This window comes from Lepisma saccharinum, chromosome 16, assembly GCF_977018435.1.
Source record: "Lepisma saccharinum chromosome 16, izLepSacc3.1, whole genome shotgun sequence".
NCBI classification, from domain to species: Eukaryota; Metazoa; Arthropoda; class Insecta; order Zygentoma; family Lepismatidae; genus Lepisma; species Lepisma saccharinum.
The window spans coordinates 38873708-38896207 of record NC_139244.1 but is presented as its reverse complement, the minus strand read 5'-3'; the positions used below and the strand labels follow the sequence as shown (position 1 = coordinate 38896207).

The 22500-nt window shown below is 37.4% G+C and overlaps 1 protein-coding gene across 1 annotated transcript in view; it reads left to right on the top strand.

Moving 5' to 3' along the window:
- Window positions 1-870: 870 nt before the first annotated feature.
- The window catches only part of LOC146000415 (uncharacterized), a 70145-nt gene continuing 48515 nt past the window's right edge, over window positions 871-22500 (top strand). Inside the window, exons 1-3 of the mRNA XM_083138016.1 lie at window positions 871-951; window positions 7605-7742; window positions 21801-22064. Coding sequence (XP_082994142.1) covers window positions 7635-7742; window positions 21801-22064 — 372 coding nt within the window. The 5' untranslated portion in view covers window positions 871-951; window positions 7605-7634. The remainder of the gene's footprint in view (window positions 952-7604; window positions 7743-21800; window positions 22065-22500) is intronic.

The following is a 22500-nucleotide window of genomic DNA, read 5'->3' as shown; positions in this document are numbered from 1 at the left end:
AAGCAGGCGGAGATGGGAATATTTTCTGGTATTAGTCACATTTTGCCATATATACTAAATTCCATGGAAAAATTATCTGGGAGCCAAAAGATCATTTACTTATCTAGTTTTATTGGGTTGGGGTAAGCAGTGGTCACAACCCCCTTGTCCTCCCTTCTGGAGATGTTCACGGGTTAAAGACAGATTGGACAAGAAGTGCTAAGATTATTAAATAAGCGTGTTTTTGGTGGCAGCAATTATGCGTAAAAATAATAATTGCGCTGTCGCAATGCAATGAAGTAGCCTATTTATTAAATATCACAAATTAATAGGTAATCAAAAAATAATTTTCTAAACCGTCGTTTACCCTTCTGACTACTGTGTGCTAAACCTCCGAAAGCTTGACAACTGTAACAAGCTAGGTCCTGTATTCATTTAATTTTTGTGATGTGCTAGAAATAATCATTAATATAAGAATTACCGTATAATTTAGAGTTGTCACCTTCATTGCTTGTTTACACTGTACAACCAGTTCTTCAAACTGATTAAATTCCCGTTCTTCAAATTTCGCGACTATTATTGATTTTTCTATGTGACAACATGTAACCAACTTTAGGAAGAAGGTCACCATCGTCGTAAAGATCAATATGTAGGTCAAGACAAATTCCTTCCGTGTTAGCCTAAGCACGATATATTGTGTTCAATAGCACAAAATGCGTATAAAGCAAATGCAATTATGTAGCTCACTTTCTGTATGTGCAAAAAATATGGTACGATATACTGAAGTTCTTGCAACAAAGAAATCATTTATGCGGTGCGAAGTGCGCCTCTGCAAGGTCTAATACGAAAATTTGTTGTTTCTTGATGTTCACTTGTTCTCACATCCGGGAGATTTGCGTCAGAAGGCTGCGCAGATAGATAGGTTTCGTCAACCATAAATCGCCTAGTAGAGATTCTGCTAGAAAGTTAAACGTAAGTAAACATTGTCTATTTTTAAATTTAAAACTCATTTGAGTATTTTAGTAGCAAAGTAGTTCACTCCCTAAACACTACATTATCTGTAGAAATAAGTATAAGGGCAAATTCTGACTGAAGCTGTTGCGTTTGAAGAGTAATCGAAGATCTATACGACAGTTCTCCTGTGAGGAAAAATCGAAACAAAAAGCATATTATGTTTTTATATTCTCATATCTAAAATATTCTAAAAATAGTTTCCTGCTTTATCAAATAATTAAAATCAAATGTAGTTATTCCTCACTGTAGAGAGGAAAGTGAGAAATTTAATAAATATTCAAACCAACAAAATGGCAGGCAAAGACGTTTTAGGCCTATTTACACGTACTGCGAACTTGGTCATTTTTATTGTAGCACAATTAGAACATTTTTATTCCAAAGTATAGCCTCTGTAAATACTTTCGACACAGGATTTGGCCTTTTTTACTGGTTTCCGAGTAAAGGATATTAGCAGTTATGGCAGCCAAATGAACTAGACAGTCCACTGCATTGGATTACTAGTTCCTAATTGCTCAAGGGCTAGGAAGTGCTTTTGTGTACATTACGATGGAAGCTATCTGTATAACTGCCTTCTGTACAGTAATAATATATATCAAAATGTGAACACGACATATGTGTCGTGCCGCGTCGACTACGTTGCTGCTGTCAATGTCAAACGTATTGAGTGAAGCAGAATCCCTGTGTTATCCCAGTAAAAGAAAAGGTAACCAGGATGAAATTCATGAATATTGCATTCGGAGTAGTAATTTTATATTTTTCAAAATAAGTGCACTTTCACTTGAGATATCAGTTCGAGTACATAGTGAGATTTAGTAGTAAGTAGTATCAAAAACATATGTTTTTATCAATAAGCCTCCTTCTGGTGGATTATAAGTAATATTTACTTCAGTTTCTCAAATTTGTGATTTGTGCATTTTAGTACTGCACTGCATTGCAGTTATTTTGATCAGAAAATTAGTTTGGTTGGATTACATTTTATGTCTAATGTAAATATTTGCTCTTGCACTTCTAAATTGGTTAGGTTTTAAGAGACTTCTATAAAATTATAAAACCATGTAGCACTTGCAATGGCTGTTTCGTTTTTTAGTTACACTGCGGTAGTCTCAGAATTTTTATGAAATTTGAACTTACTGAAATTGGATAAGTGAACAACAGGTTAACTTTCTGTAGTAGGTGGTATATCAATTAAAACATTATCACATGAATTGCAATTGCTTTTTCCTGATAATCAGTATGCACATGCAATTTCTATACATGTCTAGATACTGAAGAGGCTTAGTGGTCACCCAATACATCTTTTGTGTAGAATTTTTTTTCCGTTCCTTATATCAGTGTGCCATTTGTAGACTGTTGCCTGGGATGCATACAACTACTACTATGTTGAAAACACGGTACTAATTTAGTATTCCACAAACAGATTTTTTCATTTTTACGCAATAAACTACTTACGGTAATAAGTTCCTGTAGCACTGTCTAACATCTGGAAGGTGTTTTCTGTCGTGGGAATGTATCATAGCGGAAATTTATGTTTTATCTTGAAAATTAATTCTCCGACGAACAATAGCCTTTGGTGCGTATACCTTCATAGGAGAACGTGCATCATGCTTGTGTTTTGTTGATGTTCATTGGGATGTAGTGTTTCCGGTAAAATTTTCGTATCCCCAAAACGTATTTCTTCAATTTTACAGGAGAAAGTACTTACCGAAATGGGTTTATTTATACTTTAGGAAGGTCTTGGAAGTTTGTTTTCACCTCGTTGAAATTTTTTTGCCGGTAAATCATGTAATTTTCGACATTAATGTCACTCCAATGCACAAAAGCTGTTCCCTTGATGTCCGTCTACTACGTGAACCAAATATTTGCGAGCGTTTCATGACGTAACAACCGGTCAGTGTTTCCAAATACGCGGTTTTGTAACTGTGTAACAGTTCTAGAACGTAAATAAACGTGAGTTACTGTTCATCATTTCTGATTACGAACTTGCGACAACATGACATGCACAGGATCAGTGGCGTGCTCAATGTGAGGTTGATGGGGGCTATAACCCCCCCTTTCGCCCAGTATATCTAAGGCTATTTATGAATGGTTCGTGGGCTATTTATGTATGGTTCGTGGGGCTATCCGTGAATGGTTCGTGGGGCTATCTGTGAATGGTTCATGGGGCTATCCGTGAATTGTTCGTGGGGCTATCCATGAATGGTTCATGGGGCTATCCGTGAATTGTTTGTGGGGCTATTTATGAATGGTTCGTGGGGCTATCCGTGAATCGTTCGTGGGGCTAGCGCCAATGGTTCGTGGGGCTATCCGAGAATGGTGTGTGGGGCTACGAATATTTTTTTCGAAACCAATTTTTAACTATTGAAACCTTTGCGTGGCCCTACTAATCTATCCACGCGCCAATGGTTCGTGGGGCTATCTTTTCACTATTGAAACCTTTGCGTGGCCCTACTAACCTATCCACGTGCCAATGGTTCGTGGGGCTAGCGCCAATGGTTCGTGGGGCTATCTTTTTCACTATTGAAACCTTTGCGTGGCTCTACTAACCTATCCACGCGCCAATGGTTCGTGGGGCTATCTTTTTCACTATTGAAACCTTTGCGTGGCCCTACTAACCTAGCCACGCGCCAATGGTTCGTGGGGCTAGCGCCAATGATTCGCAATTATTTCCAATTTCACACTTTGCACATTCCTTTCTTCTCTTCACCACCCCGTGTGCAACCAAAAACTCCACCGGATCCTCAACACCCGGCACCAATTTCACAACACACCCACCACACGACACCTATAACTTCCGAGTTTCGTCAATTTTTGACATTCGTACTTACGTATTCTCCATACTAGTACCTAGATATTTTGCTATGAAGAAGGTCGCAACACTGCATAACCACTGATCATGGACTACGCTAGTCAAGATTTCTCCGCCATATCGCGTGTAACGCAAGCAAAAGCGAAGAAAATAAAAATACTCCATATTTCGAAAATTGAGATTATTTGCCTGCAAAAAACGAAATGCGAAATAGAAGAATCCTTACGAATGCAGAATATGTAAGTATCAATGTGTAAAATACGAAAATAAGGGAATTAGAGACGTTTGGTGGTTACCGAAATTTTAATGTGTTTCCAACTAAAAATACAAACATGACGTGTCGTGGATGCATGTTGAAATTCATACCGGGAGCCCCACAAACCATTGACGGATAGCCCCAAAAACCATTCACAGATAGCCCCACAAACCATTTTCGGCAAGGTTGGGGTAGGTTAGGTAAGCATAGTTAAAATTTTGTTCGTAAAACAATGTGAAGAAGTAAAAAAAAAAAAAATGTGGGAAAAAATTAAATTACATCAGCTTTCTTCACGAGGGTTTTTTGGGTTACGAAAGTTGGAAACACTGGATACCGAATGAAAATTGACAAAACACAAGCATGACGCGCGATTATCTACGAAGGTGTACGCGCCATACTGTGTCATACGCAAGCGAGACAATGCACATAAAGAAGTACTCGTAATGTGAAAAATTGACATTACTTTAATCAAAAAAAACGTGAATACACCTTAAAGAATGTTCCGCAAAGCAGATAGGTAAGTATGAATGTTAAAAGTGACGAAACGAAGAAGTTACAGGTGTTTGTGGAATAGTAAATTTTTACAGAAAACACTTTGTGTATTGCAAAAAAGTAAAGGTAAAGTGTTCCCCTGTGCATAGCACCACGCCATGAAGGCGTATAGGGGGTGTGGGGGTAACGCCCCACACTTTCTTGATCCGGTCGTGAGTGGGGGTGATGTGATCAGCATCACGCCCCTGACCACCTTTACCCCCCCAGGGTTTCCCCCAGGTACCCATGTTATTCGATGCTGGGTGGGCGCCGGGGCCGCTTCCACCGTTAGAAAAGTTCCCGGATTTGAACCAGCCGGGGATCGAACCCGGGACCTTGAGCATGGTAGTCAGACGCGTTACCGACTGAGCCACCGCAGCCAATTTTGTGTATTGCAAAGTACTATCATTTCTTGTTTGAGTTTTGTATGATTAAACTAAACTTTAAACTATTCCATTTTTTATATATATTACCATTCCATTTTCATGAGTAAAGTTAATTGTAGTTGTAAATCCACTTCTATATGCTTAACTTGGAAAGGTTAAACTGATCAAGCCTTGCTCTTAGCATTATAAATGCTCCTACATGCTTACTGTGCTACTATTTATGTTTTAAGTAAGTTAGGCATAGTTTTCGGAGTTTCCTTCCTCTTATATGTGTATAGCTACAACCTTTTTTTTCGTGTTAACACTTCAGGCAGCAGCCACTTGCAAACATGGTCACTTGTGTATCCTACTTCTCATGACTGAATTTCTCACTAGTGAACTTTCAGTGGTACAATTTAGGTTCTCCAAATTTTGAATTCATTTCAAGTATTCTTTTCTCATGCACAATTTGTAAAAATTATCTGAACTCCGAGCAAGCTTGTGCTTATTCGTGCAATATAGCACACTTTGTTTCCAAGCCCAGTGTTGTTTGCCTGAGGAGTCCGTCATATGTTGTTTCTAAGTAACTTTTAGGAGTATTGTCTGAAGAAAACTGTATTTGTATTAATATCTTCTGGCATCACATTGCTGCCACTTTTGGCTAATCACAAACATGAGGATAAAATTAATGATGGGACACTGACAAGAATCATCTGTGCCCTGGCCACGACTCAAACCTGGAAACTTTGGTGGCAAAATCAAAAGTCAACAGCTTAATGTGCCCTGAGTTAGCATGTATAAGAAGAAAAGAAAAATAAATTTAAAAAGGAGCGAATGTACAATATAGAGAATGTTTCCAATTTTGTTAATATTTGTTGGTATACTAACTAAATTTGGCCTTCTAATCACGAATCTCTTGTTAAAATGCAGGGGTCACATGTGGAAATTGGGAAAAGAAGCTAATATAAGTGTATTTTTTTTTTCGAGCTGTATCGCATTGTTTTATGAACAAAATTTTAACTAACTTGCCTAACCTAACCTTACCGGGAATGGTTCGTGGAGCTACCCGTGAATGGTTTGTGGGGCTACCCTTACATGGTTCGTGGGGCTACCTGTGCATAAAGTAAAATTTCTACATGTGACCCCCGCATTTTAACAACAGATTTGTGATTAGAAGGTCAAAATTAGTTAGTATACCAAATATTAACGAAATTGGAGACATTCACCATATTCTTCATTCTTACCTTAAAAAAATAAGGATGGGAGGTAATGAAGTTACTGCATTATATTTATTAAGCCATTTTTGGTAAAAATTTACTATCCTTCGGACACCTATAACTTCTTAGTTTCGTCAATTTTTGACATTCATACTTACCTATCTGCTTTGCGGAACATTCCTTAAAGTGTATTGACGTTTTTTTCATCAAAGTAATTGCAATTTTTCACATTACCTTACGAGTACTTCTTTCTCGTACTCTTTTCACTTGCGTGAGACACAATAGGGTGCGTACACCTTCCCACATAATTGCGCGTCGTGCTTGTGTTTTGTGGATTTTCATTTTTTTTTTCGGGGTTTCAACCTTCGGAAACCAAGAAATACCCGTGATCAAAGCTCATCTGATCCAATTTTTTAAAACTTTTTCGTATTGTTTTACGAACAAAATTGTAATGTTTCGTGGTGCTATCCGTGAATGGTTTTGGAGGCTATCCGTCCCGGAATCGGTAGGAAATTTAAACTAAAAAAATATTTTCGTTTGAAATTTTTGAGTCCAAATTTCCCACCGATTCCTGGCCCCGCCCCTGGGGTAATTGACCTACCGGCCCCAACCGCTAACGTGGCCCCGCCTCTGCTCCGGCTCCTCGGCTTTCTCTATAGAGTCCCTCTTAAATGCATGTTAGAAATTGGCCGAAGTCACCAGCCCCCAAACTTTTAAATTTGAAGAAATCTGTTTCCAGGATACGGAAAACTTACCTGAATTTTACCACGCATCCACAACATGTCATATTAGGCATATACCCACAGCCCATTCCTTCTAACGAGTTGCTTACATTCACTGCCACATTTTCGACATTCCTTTCCTTTCTTCACGATCCCGTGTTAAAAAATCCACTGGATCTTCGACACCCGGTACAAATTTCACCACGCATCCACGACACGTCATGTTTCTAACTTTCGTTGCAAACACAGACAGTTCGAAACACTGGATACCCAATGAACATGAACAAAACACAATCCCGACGCGTGATGATGTACGAAGGTGTACGTGCCAAAGGCTATTGTCCGTCGGAGGATTAATTTTCAACAATGAACATGAATTTCCCCTTATCATAAATTCCCACATCACACAAAACACCTTCCCAATGTTAGACAATACTACAGGAACTTATTACGGTAAGTAGTTTCTTCTGTAGAAATGGAGAAATCTGTCCGAACAATAGTAAACTAGTACCAGGAATTTTTTGCTAGGCCCATCAGTACCTTAACAATGATTAAAGAGAAAAAATTGCCGTGTGGGCTTTTATGAAATATTCACAATTTTACACAATAAACATATGTACAAAAAAAAATATTTAAGCCTGGAAGGTTTGATTAAATTTTGTTCTGGGGATGGTACGATTTAAATTTTAATGTTAGGTGCTTTGCCTTCTACAGGTGTGTGTGAGTGAACTTGATTCTGTGATAATGTCGGTGCTGAATCAAAGCGGAGATGAGCAGGTGGAGTGCCCACTTTGTATGGAGCCCTTGGAAGTAGACGATCTCAACTTTTTCCCATGCACGTGTGGCTATCAGGTAAGTGTTCTTTATGCTTCTGTGTCTTAGAGTTCCCCAACCTAGGTAACTTGCATTTAGTGTTTGCCAAGAGAGTTTTGCTTTTGTTTGAAGTCTGCTTATTTTCTTAACGACAGGAGGAAATAGCTACAGGGTGTATGATAAGTCACACCCAATTTTTAAACGATTAACTAATTTTGTTAAAGCAATTGTTGTTCTTTGAAATATCACTTTAGCTTTAGCATCATTCTTGATGCATTTCTTTCTTGGTACTCCTGGCACTTTGTAATGAGAGAGACCACATTGCACAATGGTTTGATTCTCGCTTTAAATTGTAAGTGCAGTTGTGATTAGCTTCTCAGAACTTAGAAGTGGACCTGGAAAGTTTGCCATTTCCGTAAATGAATGTCAACAAACTGTGTTGTATAAACCTCAATGAATGGAGTGCCCATCACTAGGCTTATTATTATTAAATGGTTAACAAAGGAAGAATGCTCTCACATGTAGCCAAAATGGCCCTAGTTTCGATTGTTTAATTGCGAATTTATCATGGTGAATATGCATTTTTTACATGGTTTGATTTCTAATTATGTCTGTTAACACATATTTCAGAGTCTTACTGTGGGTTTTCTAGAAAACCATGTTTCCCTTCCATATATCCTATATGATTCTGTTTCCAAGTTGCCATTTGTTTACTGTCATCTTGCTGCTGCTACGTACTTCAAGTGTGTTGGGTGCAAAGGTGTATTTTTTGTTAAATGCTTTCTCTGTTAGGTAGCTCACGTTTAGGGCTCTTAGCATTAAGATAATGTCCCTAAGGCCGGTTTTTCAATGTGCAATCAAAGTTTGGGTGGGGCAATTAACTAGAGGTTACAGCAATTTTAGGTTTTTCATCAGCGGTCAACTCAACTGGAGAAGTGGCTGTGAACTTGATCCGTGCTTCATCCGGAGGTCAGCGAGATGACTGGTAGTTTCGAACAAACATGGCTGCCTCATCGGAAGATCGATCTTCACCAGACGATTTCTCAGGCACATTGAACGAGAAATAATTAAATAAAAAGTTACATTGGTGCAAAAATAAACTTGTTGGGCTTGGCAGAGTTCAATTTAATTTGAATTTAAACACACAGATGGCAGTGGGATCGAATTTCTCGCTCAGCATGGCAAACTCACAATTGTTACGTGCCAAATCAAAGGTCAACGAACCTTTGGTTATTTGTACATTGAGAAACCCAGTGTTGGTTAAGACTGGAGGTGAACTCCAACTGGTGGTTGGCTGACCAATAAGTTGACCAGACATTGAAAAACTGGCCCTTAATGCTTCAAATACCTGATCATGTAATATCTAGTCTCGAGCACAAAAATCCCTTCGAGCCTCGCATGAAAATCCATGATAACTCGGGTCAGAGTCAACTGGAAACCAAGAATACCTGCTCTCTTAAGCTACATTTCAAATCACAATTTATTTGGTAAATAATACTTAACAAAGGTTTTAACTGTGTGAATTAGTTTCTCCAAGCTTCGAACTTACTCCCACGATCATTTCCAGTATTCTAAATCACTTCTAGTACTCTTAATACAACTTGCGAACAATCATTAAACATTTGGAACCATTACTGCCACATTGTTGTTTGTATAATCAAGGGGTTTGATACCCGGTGGAGGCACATAGTGATTCAGATTCCACTTTAAATTATAGGTCCAGTCCCAATTAGCCTTACTGTGCATAAAGTGGGCTTAAAGAAACCAAATCAATTCAAACCATTTCTGGCAATTGGTTTTCATTTACTTGTACGGGTGGGCCCAGGTTGTTGTTCTGGCATTGAGAGGACAATTGGGGATGTACTTGAAAAGAAGACAAAGCTGGCTCTGTGCCAGAAATGGAATGCGATGACCATTCATCACTGTGAAATTCTCTGACCCTCAAGTAGCTGTTGCAAAATGGAGTTTAGTTCATTTTATAATCATAAAAATATCATTCACCATACGCATTGCTACATCAACTTATATTTGAACTGTAGTCAACATAGGTTTACCTTTCAAAAGTATTTCAGTGTTTCGATACCACCCCGTAGTTGTACTCTATAAGCCAAGACTTCTCTGAATCAATTTTTCATTTTGTTTTTTGGAGTAAAGTATACATTGCGACTTTAATTTCATGTTCGATGATGATGGTGATAAAGATAAACCTTGGAATGTGAGAAAATGTAAAAAACAGTGGTTTACATTCCCAGCACTATTATTAATAAGTATTCATTCAGCCTCAGTATTGGGAATGAAACATAATTGCATTGTGGGGAAACTAATAATGTACTGACCGTTATTGATGCCCAGAAACTAAAGTGCGGACATAAGGAACTCATAATTAATTGCTTTATAGTAAACTTGTTCGGGGCTGGTTTCCTCATCTCCGCTTATACGTGATAGGATTTTTTTTTAATGTTAAATATTATGATCCCCTTGTGAACTTACTGAGAATGCAATCGTGAAGGAATAATTATTCCTTGTGCAATATTGAATCTCATGTTTGAATATTTTTTTATTATCTAATCAGGTGACTCCGGTTCTGATCTCTGTATGATTTTGAAGTAGTGTATCCAGGCTAAATTTAGTGTTCACTTTTTCGATACATACCTTTGCTTCCTCGAGCATGGCATGATGTAGCTTTTTCGGGAGTTTGGACACAATTTAGGTTTAAACATGATGAAGACTGTACATGATGTGAAATTTGAGAAAGTAAAGTTACGTGACAACAGAAAAATATTTTAGTGTTAAAGTTGGCATGTGGTGGGAGTTACATTTTTTTTCTAGATTCAGTGTTGTTAATGCTTTATGTTTTGTTTTGTAACATATTGAAAAACAAATTTAGTAATTTCCAAAGCTTGAAAATGCTGAATATTGCATTCTCATTCGTTCATAGAAGATTGAGCATTATGTTCATGACTTATGAATACTTTCACCATTCTCTTCTCTACACTTTGTGAATATTCATCTGGCATACTGAAGTCGGCCTAATCAGATTGTGGGAAATATTTTTAACCTTTATTGCAAGCATGACAATGAATAGCACACAAGAAACATTGCTTGGTAATAAACCACTAACATTCATTATGTGCTTAGAAATAGTGAAAACTGATTTTAAATGCATATTGATGGAGGTCCAAGTACGTAAGGGGGACATTTTTTTATTAGAGATACCGACGTATAAATTTTACAGATGACATTTTCGTAGCATATTTGATATGCCTTTACATGATTTACCTGTGTTTGCCCAAACTATTGTACTTGAGCACTACATATGCAAACGTTATCCACTTCACTACAGAATATTCAGATGTGTGTTGTTCATATATACATAGTACGTAGGCTTTCCAGATCTCTAAAGTAAAATGTAGGGCACAATAATTCAGTTTAAAAATAATGCATTTTTTAATGAATTCTTGAAGATGAAATTCAAAAATTGTAACATGGTCACCTATGAGGAAGCAATTTCCCTGATATTTGCTGTGTGTCCGACTGGAAGATATATTTTCTTAATGTACATTGTGTGGTGGTCAAAATGTAGTCGTATCGGAGAAAGAATCTGTGGTATTTTGGATCAGTTACCTGTTGCTGTAACTTGGAAAATGCCTCTTCTAATATAACTTTTTTTTTTGCGTAAACTTTACCTAACATAGCATATTGGTTATGTGCGTGTTACTCACTATCTATAAACAAAAATACGTTAAAGTATTGAAATTGGTCTACGTACGTAAGTGAGTATGTATTCGTATGTGAACTATGTTTCGGAAGCTTTACTGCTTCCTTCTTCAGGTGGTCGTATTTTAGGCTCGGAACATCAAGCCACGTAGGGGAAGTGTCATGCAAGGATACTGGGTGAAAGGTTCGGGTTAAAAACACTTCATAGTGCTAGACATATACAGAATTAAAACTACCTTTGTTAAAAACCCTTAAAACTCTCGATAAAACAAGTTAAAACCACCACTACGGTGTACTTAAAGTGGCTGTTGAAAGCCCTAGTTCCCTGCCAAGGTGAAGCGTGCGAGCAGCTGGCGCTGCGCTCCGGAGTGGTATGTAAGTAGACCAATTTCAATACTTTACCCCACCACTCCGTAGCGTGGTGCCAGCTGCTCGCACGCTTCACCTTGGCACGCTTCCGAAACGTAGTTCGCATACGAATACATACTCACTTATGTAAGTAGACCAATTTCAATATTTTAACGTATTTTTGTTTACCTAACATGCTCCATTTCCAAGACCTTTGATTCAAATCATGGGCAATAAATGTTATTTCCTCATTTGATTTTTATATTTCTCTTTCTCACATTAAATCTTCAAAGGAAGAACAACAACTAATAAAAATACAAATATTGTACATTGTTTATTAACTCTTCTATGTCAGTGTTCACATAAATACTGTTGTAATATAATTAAGCCTTGTTTCCATATTAAAAACACTAAGTTGCTGACCAAGGCAGTTTATTAAGATAAAAACACTTAACAGGTAACGTTTCAACCCTGTATCAGGGTCTTCCTCAGACAAAGAACTAAACTAAAAATCTAGTTTAGATTAATTTTAAACTAGGCTTTTATGTACCAAGTAATATTTATTGTACTTATCTAATATTGATGCAAAATAATCTAACACGGTTATTTTTAGTGGTTATTATTTTATTTTATCTGCGATGTTTCATTCTGGTTTCCCAGAACTTTCTCAAGCTACACCAAGATATACATACAGCAACACAACCTCACATGGCTAGAACATTTTTTTTTATTAACCCTTATACTGCATATTGTTCACTATAACAATATGGCCTGACCATTTATTGTGAATGTGGGATCTTAGGTCACTTTGAATTCATTATCACGACTGTGCCAAGTACAGTAAAACCTCATTAATCTGGACTAATGGGGGAATAAGTTGACAGGTTTAACGGAAGTCCGGATTAACTGAAATAACCTAAAATATCAGAAGAAAGTGAATTAAAACTCAGTTTCTAAATACAAGGCTGCAGGAAACAGAATTTCATCAGTGGTTGACTACCTTTTCTTTGGGAAGTTCTCCCATGGACGTTGGATGTACATAGTTTTAGCCGTTACGGAGCAATATGACGAATGCGATTGTTGACTCATAGCCACATTTAAAACCTTGCATTCTGCTTTTTTTGGGGGGGGATTAAGCTAAGTCCGGCTTAGTGACGTTTTAATGTATCGTAAACTCACATTACAGAAACACTTGTAGAGAAACTTAATGCAATAGTTGTACTCCTCACTCCTCCAACTTTCATCCCTTTATTACAGCATATTTGCTTGGATGTGGAATGTGTTTCATGCATAACTGTTGTCTTACTAATACAACTGTTTACTAGTTTACTAACTTCAGTAACAGCTTGGCTCACTTCCCTCAATGCACCAATAATACAAAGAATTTTATTTGATACAAAGAGAGTCAGTTTTTACAAAAAATATATACCATCACTAAAGTAGTATTGTGCCAGTTATTATTTAAATCTTCCCCAGCATTTTCTTTTTCACTTGCCTTGTATGTGTCTTTTTGGGCTTTGTTGCAGCCTGCCAAAAATGACAGTACACATGCTTCCACATCAGACAGGTGAAGATAACAAACATACTTGTTTGCCATCTGTATAACACACATATTGTAGTAATCCAATTTAATGTAAAATTTTACAAAGCAGTCACAATTGACTGTGATTGCAAGTTGCAAAATGTGATTCTTAAGTTTTAGATTTGTGCCCATCTTGGTGCATTTAGCCATCCGACACTTTTTGCAACTACACAATTGTTATGCTTATGAGCATTTTGATCTGAAATGCTTTTCATTCAGGAACATGGTGTATATGTTGTTTACATAGGCATTGTCATTGCATTTTTTTGGCCAATCAGTATCAGTTCATATAATAATAATAATGTTGGCCTCAAATATACCCTCTACCAAAACTTTTCGGGGATGGGGATTGTGGTAACAACAAACGATAAGGAATTAGTTTTGATTTCAATATACTTTACGGAAGATAATGTCGAAAACACATAACAAATATAACTAAGAAATCTAAAATTTATTTATATTAAAGACAGCATAAACTGTTACATAATGAGACTATTTCAACTATTTTTGTAATTTATTTTATCTTTATAACCAGCTAGAATTATTTTACTACTTTATAAACATCTGACATAAAATAAGTAACAAATTAATTCCTGTATATGTATTTAATAATAATGTATTTTTAAATATTTAGTAATTTACTTTTATATTTAATAACACTAAAAGTATATAAATATAATATAGTTATATATACATATTTGTGGTCCGTGTGTGTGTGTAGATTAAGATCTCCATCCCCCACCAGGCTTCAATGATTTTGCACCCTGATACTGTCCCAGGCGTGTGGCTGTAGGTGAACAATTTTGTGTCACGGACGGGACAGATAAAAACTCTTCTTCTTCACTTAATAAGAACTGTATTTTAATTTCTGTGAATTTTCAAATGATGAGAAAATAAATTATTTAAGACAAACTGAGAAGGTAATTGACCTTCGAATATTCTAATGGAGTTGAGGGGGGAAATGTAACAATTTGTTACATTGTGTTTTAGTTGGACACTGTACAAAACAAAAGTTAAAGCTTAAAAACAATATGTAAAATACCTTCTACTATTAACTAACTTATATATAATACTTGAATTTTTATCCAAATGACAATTTTAGATTGTTGACTTGCAAGATAGAATTAAATTACGTCATTGTTTAATTTTTAAAATTGAGATTCAAGGGCACTTTGTCAAGGAATGACTCCTGATCACATCTCAGGAATGCTTGTAGCAGTATCTATGGAACAGTAGCCTGTCTACCTTGTTGCATCCATACCAGCCTTGATGGCTGAACATTGTTAGCATGCTGTGAAACGAAAGCTCCTAGATTTGATTGGTACTCTTCATCTACGTGCCTTTCTTTTTATTTTTCACATTTTTTTTATTGGTGTTAAAATTGTATTTCATGTTAGGAGAACAAAAGACTGTGAATGTATGAGTTGCAGCCTGGTTTCTGTATATAATTATTGTAGAGTAATGGAAATGTGATGATACAAAATACAAAGATAGATAAATCCTTGATTACAGGAAATTATGGTCAGTTTATGCACAGATGAGCTAATCAGGACTGAGCCTACACTTTAAATTGGGATCCAAACCATTATGTGGGCCTCCCTGATGTGGTAGCGTCATCGCCTTGTAATGAAAGGGTCCTGGATTTGATACCCGCTGGAGGCACATAGTGGTTCGGATTTCCCTTTAAAGTGTATGTCCATTTCCGATTAGCCTTAATGTGCATAAAACACCAAATCAACCAACCAAACCATTATGTGCCTCCACCTTGTATCAAACCAGGACCCCTTGATGGATAGAGGTGTATGTTATAATGAATATTGTTTATTTGTTATTCATAAATTTTATAATAACTTAAATATTATGAAAGAAAGCTGCTTAAATGTGTGTACTATTGCTGACAACTTAATAGGTCTCCTTGATTGCATATTGGCAAATGTTGTCTGCTTTGCAATCAAAGGTTGTATTCCTGCAGCTTGTATTTCTTTGGGGGGGGGGGCAGAATATTCTTTTATTCTATATTGAGTCCAAACTCAATTGGCCTGTCAAGGTTTCCCCAATGGTGAAGCAGTAACGTCGTCATCTTGCAATTCAGGGATCCAGGGTTTGATATCTGCTGGAGGCACATAGTCATTCGGAACCCACTTTGAACCTTAGATCAACTCCTGATTACCTTCTCTGTGCATAAAGTGTACTTAAAACAAAAACTCAAACTCAATTGACCAATCAGGGCCTTCCTGACAATGCATCCATAACTCTCTCACTTTGTAATTGAGGAGTTCAACATTCAGTCCCCCAGCAGTGGTTCAAATTCACTTTAACGGAAACTTTTTTCTTCATCTTGCCATTCCTGAAGCACCCACACTTTCCAAAGTAGTTGGTTAATAGTCTCTAACTTCTTACCAAACAGAAGAATATTATTTAAATGATTATTTTGAGATTTAGAATGTGTAGAATAGAATGGAAACTATGTTTTGAAAAGTCACAGATCAGGCGACACAGAAAACTTTCATGGAAAAATCATATCAGATTCTACATTCTGCCAGTAAGAAATGTGTGTTTTAATGCAGAGAAGAAAGTTACACAAAGAGTGGATGAAAAGGACTGACAAGAAAAGAAATGGTAGGACATTCTTGTACCTTTGGTTTGAGAAATAGAATGTGTGTCCAATGAGGTGAGAAGGGTGGACTATAGCATGCCCTCATGACGATTGATTTCACTTTGTTTTGGCATCAAGTCCAAATGACCCATGCATTCATATCTCGAGAGTTAAGCTAAGATTCCAGTTTCAATTAGTCTATCTGATCATAAAGTGGACTATAAGCAAACTTTGTGAAGACTATATCCTTCAATGTTACAATGTTCTTGACTGAATTTGAACCTCTTAAACTTTCAACAGATTGCCAACATTGGGTGGACATGCACAAATTCAGAGCTACAGTATGACCTAATCATACAATTTTAAATGTAAATGAAATAATATATGAGATCGCAGCATTTCTTGAAGCTATTACACAGTGCAACAAATTTGAACTTTGTGTCTTGCCGCGAGATGAAAGAAGGTGTTCTTTACTAAATCAAATACGCTGATTACGATAATGAAATCAGAAATGTTCCATCACGTACCAATTTTTCTGGAAAAGATATGCTACATGTACCGCTTAGCCTATATTTCATATAGTAGCAATATATTGTAATTCATGAAAAACAAAGTAGCAACTTTCTCGACACTTGGAAACGACTCCATTACAGTACAGGAGGAACCTGTAGCTGGATAAAATACAGATCATGGAACAAAATTAATTGTTTGTATTACAAAACATAAAAAAAGGTACGAGAAAGCTGCAAAAAGCTTGAAATGTATTTATAAGTTAGAAACATGTCCTGGAAACTTTAAGTTTGTGGGTGGGTGGTGAAACTTCTTGTAGGAGTGTCCAGCAGAAATCTGCCAAAAGGTTTGGTGACCATCTTTCCTTATATCATCTTTCCATGGCAGCGATATCTTGGTGAAATCGCTCACCACATTCATCACTCACAACTCCGAGATTAGGCGGAAAAACCAAATGAGAATGCAGGAAATGTATTTTGAAAGACATGTTGCACCCCATAGCCTTGTAACAGTCTAGCATGTGTTCCGTCAGTTCCCTGTAATTGTCAGACCTGACGTTACCCAAGAAATTGTTGCATACATTTTTGAAGGCAAGTCAAGCCACCTTCTCAGTATCTGTCAGCAACTCTTCGAAGGTTATATCATTCATCAAGTCACGAATCTGAGGACCAATGAAAATACCTTCTTTAATTTTTGCAGTACTATCGCAGGCAATTTGGACAGTAAAAATTTAAAACCCTGCCATCCTTGTCCATTGCTTTCACAAAATTCTTCATGAAACCCAATTTCAGGTGGAGCGGTGGTAACAGCACACTGTCTTTGTCAACAACGGGTTCATGCTAATTCTGCCTGTGACAATGGCTGTGGTTGGGGCTGTGATGTAGATGGCATGTAATCAAGATCTTCGTGATCTATTGGTTGGTCACTACCATCGTCTGTTTCATCTTCCAATGTCCATTCCGTTGGTGGTTTTGGAACTGAGAGAATCGGAATGCGGAACTGGACGTACTGCAGATTCCAAATTTGGATATGAAACTGTGTGTTTTGATTTACTTGAGATCCCAGTTAGTTTCATTAAAAAAAGTAATCTGTTATGTGGTCTCTAGGTTCCCTCCACAACTGTGTTACGGCAAATGGCATAGATGGGTGGGGTCCATGCAACCAGCCTCTTAAATAGCAAGAGTAACGTGAGCAACAGTTCTGTGATGCCCTCGTCTACCTTTGATTCAAAATACAACTCGTACGCCTTTTGACAAGCGGGGAAATGGGATGGCTTTGGGACTTTGTCGTAAACTCACCCACACACATAACAGAAAAGGTTTGGTAAATTAACACACTTCTTAACCATCGCTGAACACAGGAAACACGCGAACACGCACAAACAGTATTCTTCACATTAGGGTTTTTGCATGACACACACTGCAGGAACAGACACTGCGTAATCCCACTAGCAACTGACTGATGCAAATAACTGCAACTCCATTATACCTTACTATACCTCAACCAAGTGGCTATCTATCCCTTTCTCTCCGCCCCCTCCCCTATGCAGCCTGTGCTGATAAGTACTGCGACTACAATAACATGCAGTCGTGCGCTGATAAAATTGTGTTTCCAGAGAAAAGTTTAGGTGATAGCGAAAAACAGTTTCCACTATCATCATCAGGGCACTGAAAATTTGTAGACAATTCACTAGAAGTTATGTGAAAATTATAACAAAAGTGTGAAATCTTTGCTACATCTGAACAAAGCATGTTTTTTTTACATGGTCTCCCCTATCGAGAGGAATTTCTTATTCTTGTAAGCTTAGTGTTTCCTTATTTTTCTTGAAATACTTGTATCTAGACAATACATTTACTGGAGAGAGGACACCAGAGACTGCAAAGTGAATGAAGGAAGGCAAACTGCAGAAGAATGAATTTTCATGTTCCTTAAAGATGTGACATTACAATAAGAGAAATATATTTTCTTGTGCTTAGCTGCTTGGATCTCTACTAGTCATTTTTATTATGAAATGAATTACTTGCAAACTAAAAAAGAAAAACTATATCCCAATGCAGCACACTCACACATGTACAATCATCACAGCACTTGATGGAAATAAATAAGCAAAGAATCCAATAAGCAACAGCCATACACTTGAAGTTTCAAGTCTGAAAATTTGGCAACACTGAAACAAGGCATAATGATGGAATTTCATGCCACATACAGGGTATCATGCTTATAGCTGCAATAATGTTCTGTGTGTTCTCCTCAACATATAAGCAAACAATCTCAGGCTGGCAAGATGGAAGATGGGCATTGCCAGAAATGCTTGTAGGGAGGGAGGGAGTTTCAGGCTGTTTATATGTAAATTACTACAAACAATAATAATAAACTATTTTATAGATAATTTATTACTATTATATCCTTGGGGAAGGAGGCAAGATGAGTGAATATGTGGAAAAAAACTGTTTTCCTTTATTGTCTCATTCTATGTCAATAACATACAGAAATGAATAATTATTCTATTTTATTATTAAATTTTACACACCTCCTTCAAGAAAAATCTTTTAAATTTAAGGGGAAATTTTAGTCATGAAGTTGACATTCTGTAAATCCCCCCCCCCCCCCACACACACACACAAAGAAGTTTTCATTTTTGGAAACATTTCTGGCACTGTTGAAGTATATGCCATTTTATCTGAACAGGAGTGTACAATTGAAATGTTCCTGCAATGTACACTTGATTTTTCAAGTTCTCATTTTTTGGAGTACTAATTCTTTATTTATGTTATTGACTGTCGGAAAAAAAAAGCTTATTTTCTAATTTGAACTTGACGATGGAAATTTGCTGGTGGGGTGTACAGACCGGTTCGAAACTCCTTCGCAATGCCAGTGGCTGGTGATTTACTGGAAGAATTTTCAGTTGTGCATATAAGTACATCTTGAATGTTCTTAAAATTCTGTTTTGTAAAAGCTTGTTTTAAGAATTTGCATAAAACCAAATACAAATTTTTTCCTAAATCTCAAAATATTTTTTTGTGAGAAGTTGTCTTACTACTAGTAAGTGAAAGAATATGATTAATATGCCCCTTTATATTGGATGCTCAACTCATGACTTTCTGCTGAGAGAGATGAAGTCTTGTCCAGGCTATCTCATCTTCTTTTATCCTCATTATTTTGTTCAATGTAGGAAGTAAAAAATTTGTGTTGAATAACCAAAATACACAGAGGTAGACAAAAGGTACAAAAACTAATTCAGGTGCCAGGCCCTTTTTGCAGGGGCATTTTTTTTGGTCAAATATTGTTGAAGAAAGCCATGAATCCAACTAAGAGAGTTTCATATTTTGAAATATGATCTTAAAACATTATAATTTATTAATTAATACAAGATTGGGTTAAAAGTAATTAATTCATGTGCTAGAGTGGCATTCCTATAGATGTCTCAACTGGTAACAGCATGACTGACTATGCAATACATTCTAATATACACTCATTGAGGAAAAAAAAAAAGTTAAGCACCCAAAAGGAAAGGTCCAACTTGTACGTCATTTCGTACACGTGTGTATCTTCGATGGGTATGTTGCAATGATATGTATGGCTACCAGAGTGGATTAGTTGTGCCACCGAGTGATAATGTTATCAGGCGCGATAGCATTCATAAGGATTGTGCGGAGCGTCAGAGGGTCAGTCAAAACCATGAGGGAAGGCCATCACACAGCATTACCAGCACTTGATTTAGTTGGATAGGGGCAGCATTGCGAGTCTCCATGAGCCTGGTTGGTCGAATTGTGCAATTGCCAGGCATCTCGGGCATTCAGATGTCATATTGGCCTGATGTTGGCATCAATGGGTACGTGAGGACACCTACACACATTGTGGAGGTTCCATCGGTCAAGACTGACCACACAGAGGGAGGATCGCAGGATTGTGCTAAAAGCATAATGCAACCCCATCACATCTGCTATCTGGACACACGTACAGGACTTTCTACAATCCCCCGTGTCATCCCGCACCATTGGTCGTAGACTGGCAGCACCCTGACTACGGGATCCCCATCGCATGCCGAGACTGCAGTTAATGCCAGAGCACAAAAGGCTGTGTTTCAAGTACTGCCGTTACCAGGAAACATGGACTGCTGACGAGTGGTGTCGTATCACGTTCAGCAATGAATCTCACTTCCGCATTACCACGGATGACCACCTGGTGCCAGTATGGCGATGCTGAGGGGATGGGACACATTCTGCCAATGTTGTGGAGAAACACACTGGAATTACCCGTGTTGCCATGGTGTGGGGAGCCATAGGATATGGCACAGCAGTACGTCGTGGACATCCTGCATCCTCATAAGACATCATCCTGCTGCAGTGTTGCAACAAGACAATGCTTGTCCACACGTGTGCACTTGTGTCTGTGGACTGCCTGTATCATATTGAGGTACTCACTTGGCTAGCAAGATCCTCTGATCTGTCCCCAATAGAACATGTGTGGGATCAACTCGGACGTCAACTCCGACCTAGTGCCGATCTGCAGCACGTCGAGGGCTATTTACAGACTTGCCTCAGGAGAGGATACAACGGCTCTACGACTCCATTCCAAACTGAATCAGTGCATATATCAAGGTCCGAGAGGGTGTCACATCCTATTGACATGGGGCAAGCAGTATGACCGTACTGCACACACACTGTTGTCTATTTGATCTGATTTTGTAATCATTGTAATACAGTCACATAACCTATCAACACGTGCAGTTTCAATTCATTTCCACCACTCATTTCATTTTCATTTCCACCACTCATATTTAAGGCATGTGCGACTTACGATGTTATAATAAAAGTACTTAAAAAATGCTATAAAATGAACTACTTACGATTTGTGAGTATATGTTTTACAAAAAACAACGTTTCAAGACTCAACTGGTCCCTTCATCAGGTTCACAATCTTGGCGACTGGAATCACTTCACTCCTTGGTGCTTCATTTTTTTTTTTTTTTTTATTTTTTTTTGTCGGTGACTGTATGTCAGACTCTACCATATTTCTGCAGATTTGTCTAGCAATGGTAAAGAAATTATAATGGCATGTTTATTATACTGATTTCATTATAAACGTGACACAGGAAACAAACAAATCTTAAGAAAACGCATACTGTACTTGCCAATTTTAAAAAGAAAGGGTAATGGAAATTTCCATAAGTGAACTTTAAATATTAAAGAAAATATATTTTATTTAGCACTAAATTTGAAGTCAGGTGAAAATTTTCAGGTGCCATGGTGACCGGGCACCCTGTATTTTTCTGCCCATGAAAATACATGTAAACATTGTTCTCTTTCCTTGCAGTGTTAACTTTATTTCTTTTTCGTTCCAGATCTGCAGATTTTGTTGGCATAGGATTCGTACTGATGAGAATGGCCTGTGCCCCGCTTGTAGGAAAGCTTATCCCGAGAACCCTGCAGACTTCAAACCACTCACGCAGGAGGAGATTCTGAAGCTGAAGGCAGAGAAACGGCAGAAGGACCTGCAGAGGAGACAGAAAATTACTGAGAATAGGAAACATTTGGCGAATGTCCGGGTTGTCCAAAGGAATTTAGTATTTGTCGTGGGACTGCCTCTAAGGCTTGCTGATTCAGAGGTAGGTTTCTGAATCTCTTGCCATGCTTTACCACAGATGATTTTGAAGCTAGGTTCAGGACAATACTGAACAAAACAGTAATTCATTTCTCTTCAGTTAGAAACAGAAGACATTGTTTTCATATTTCATTTTTGTGAATTTTGTCTTTTAGTAGGTTATTTGTTTAACAATTTTGAAATATTTGCTGCATTTTTATTTATATTTTTTTAACAATGCTAGTTCTTAGTTAAGGCAAAGCGAAAACTGGAAATGGGCATCTGAGTAGTTAAAACTTATAATAAATGAAATTACATTGAGTGGAAATTAAATTTATACTTGGGAATTCTCCATACATCACATGTACATTAAAAAATGTCTGGCAATGCTGAGAATCTTCCACTGGCATTTCCTCTGGGTGTGTAAGTCATGTGTCAATGCCCACAAGAAATTGAAATCA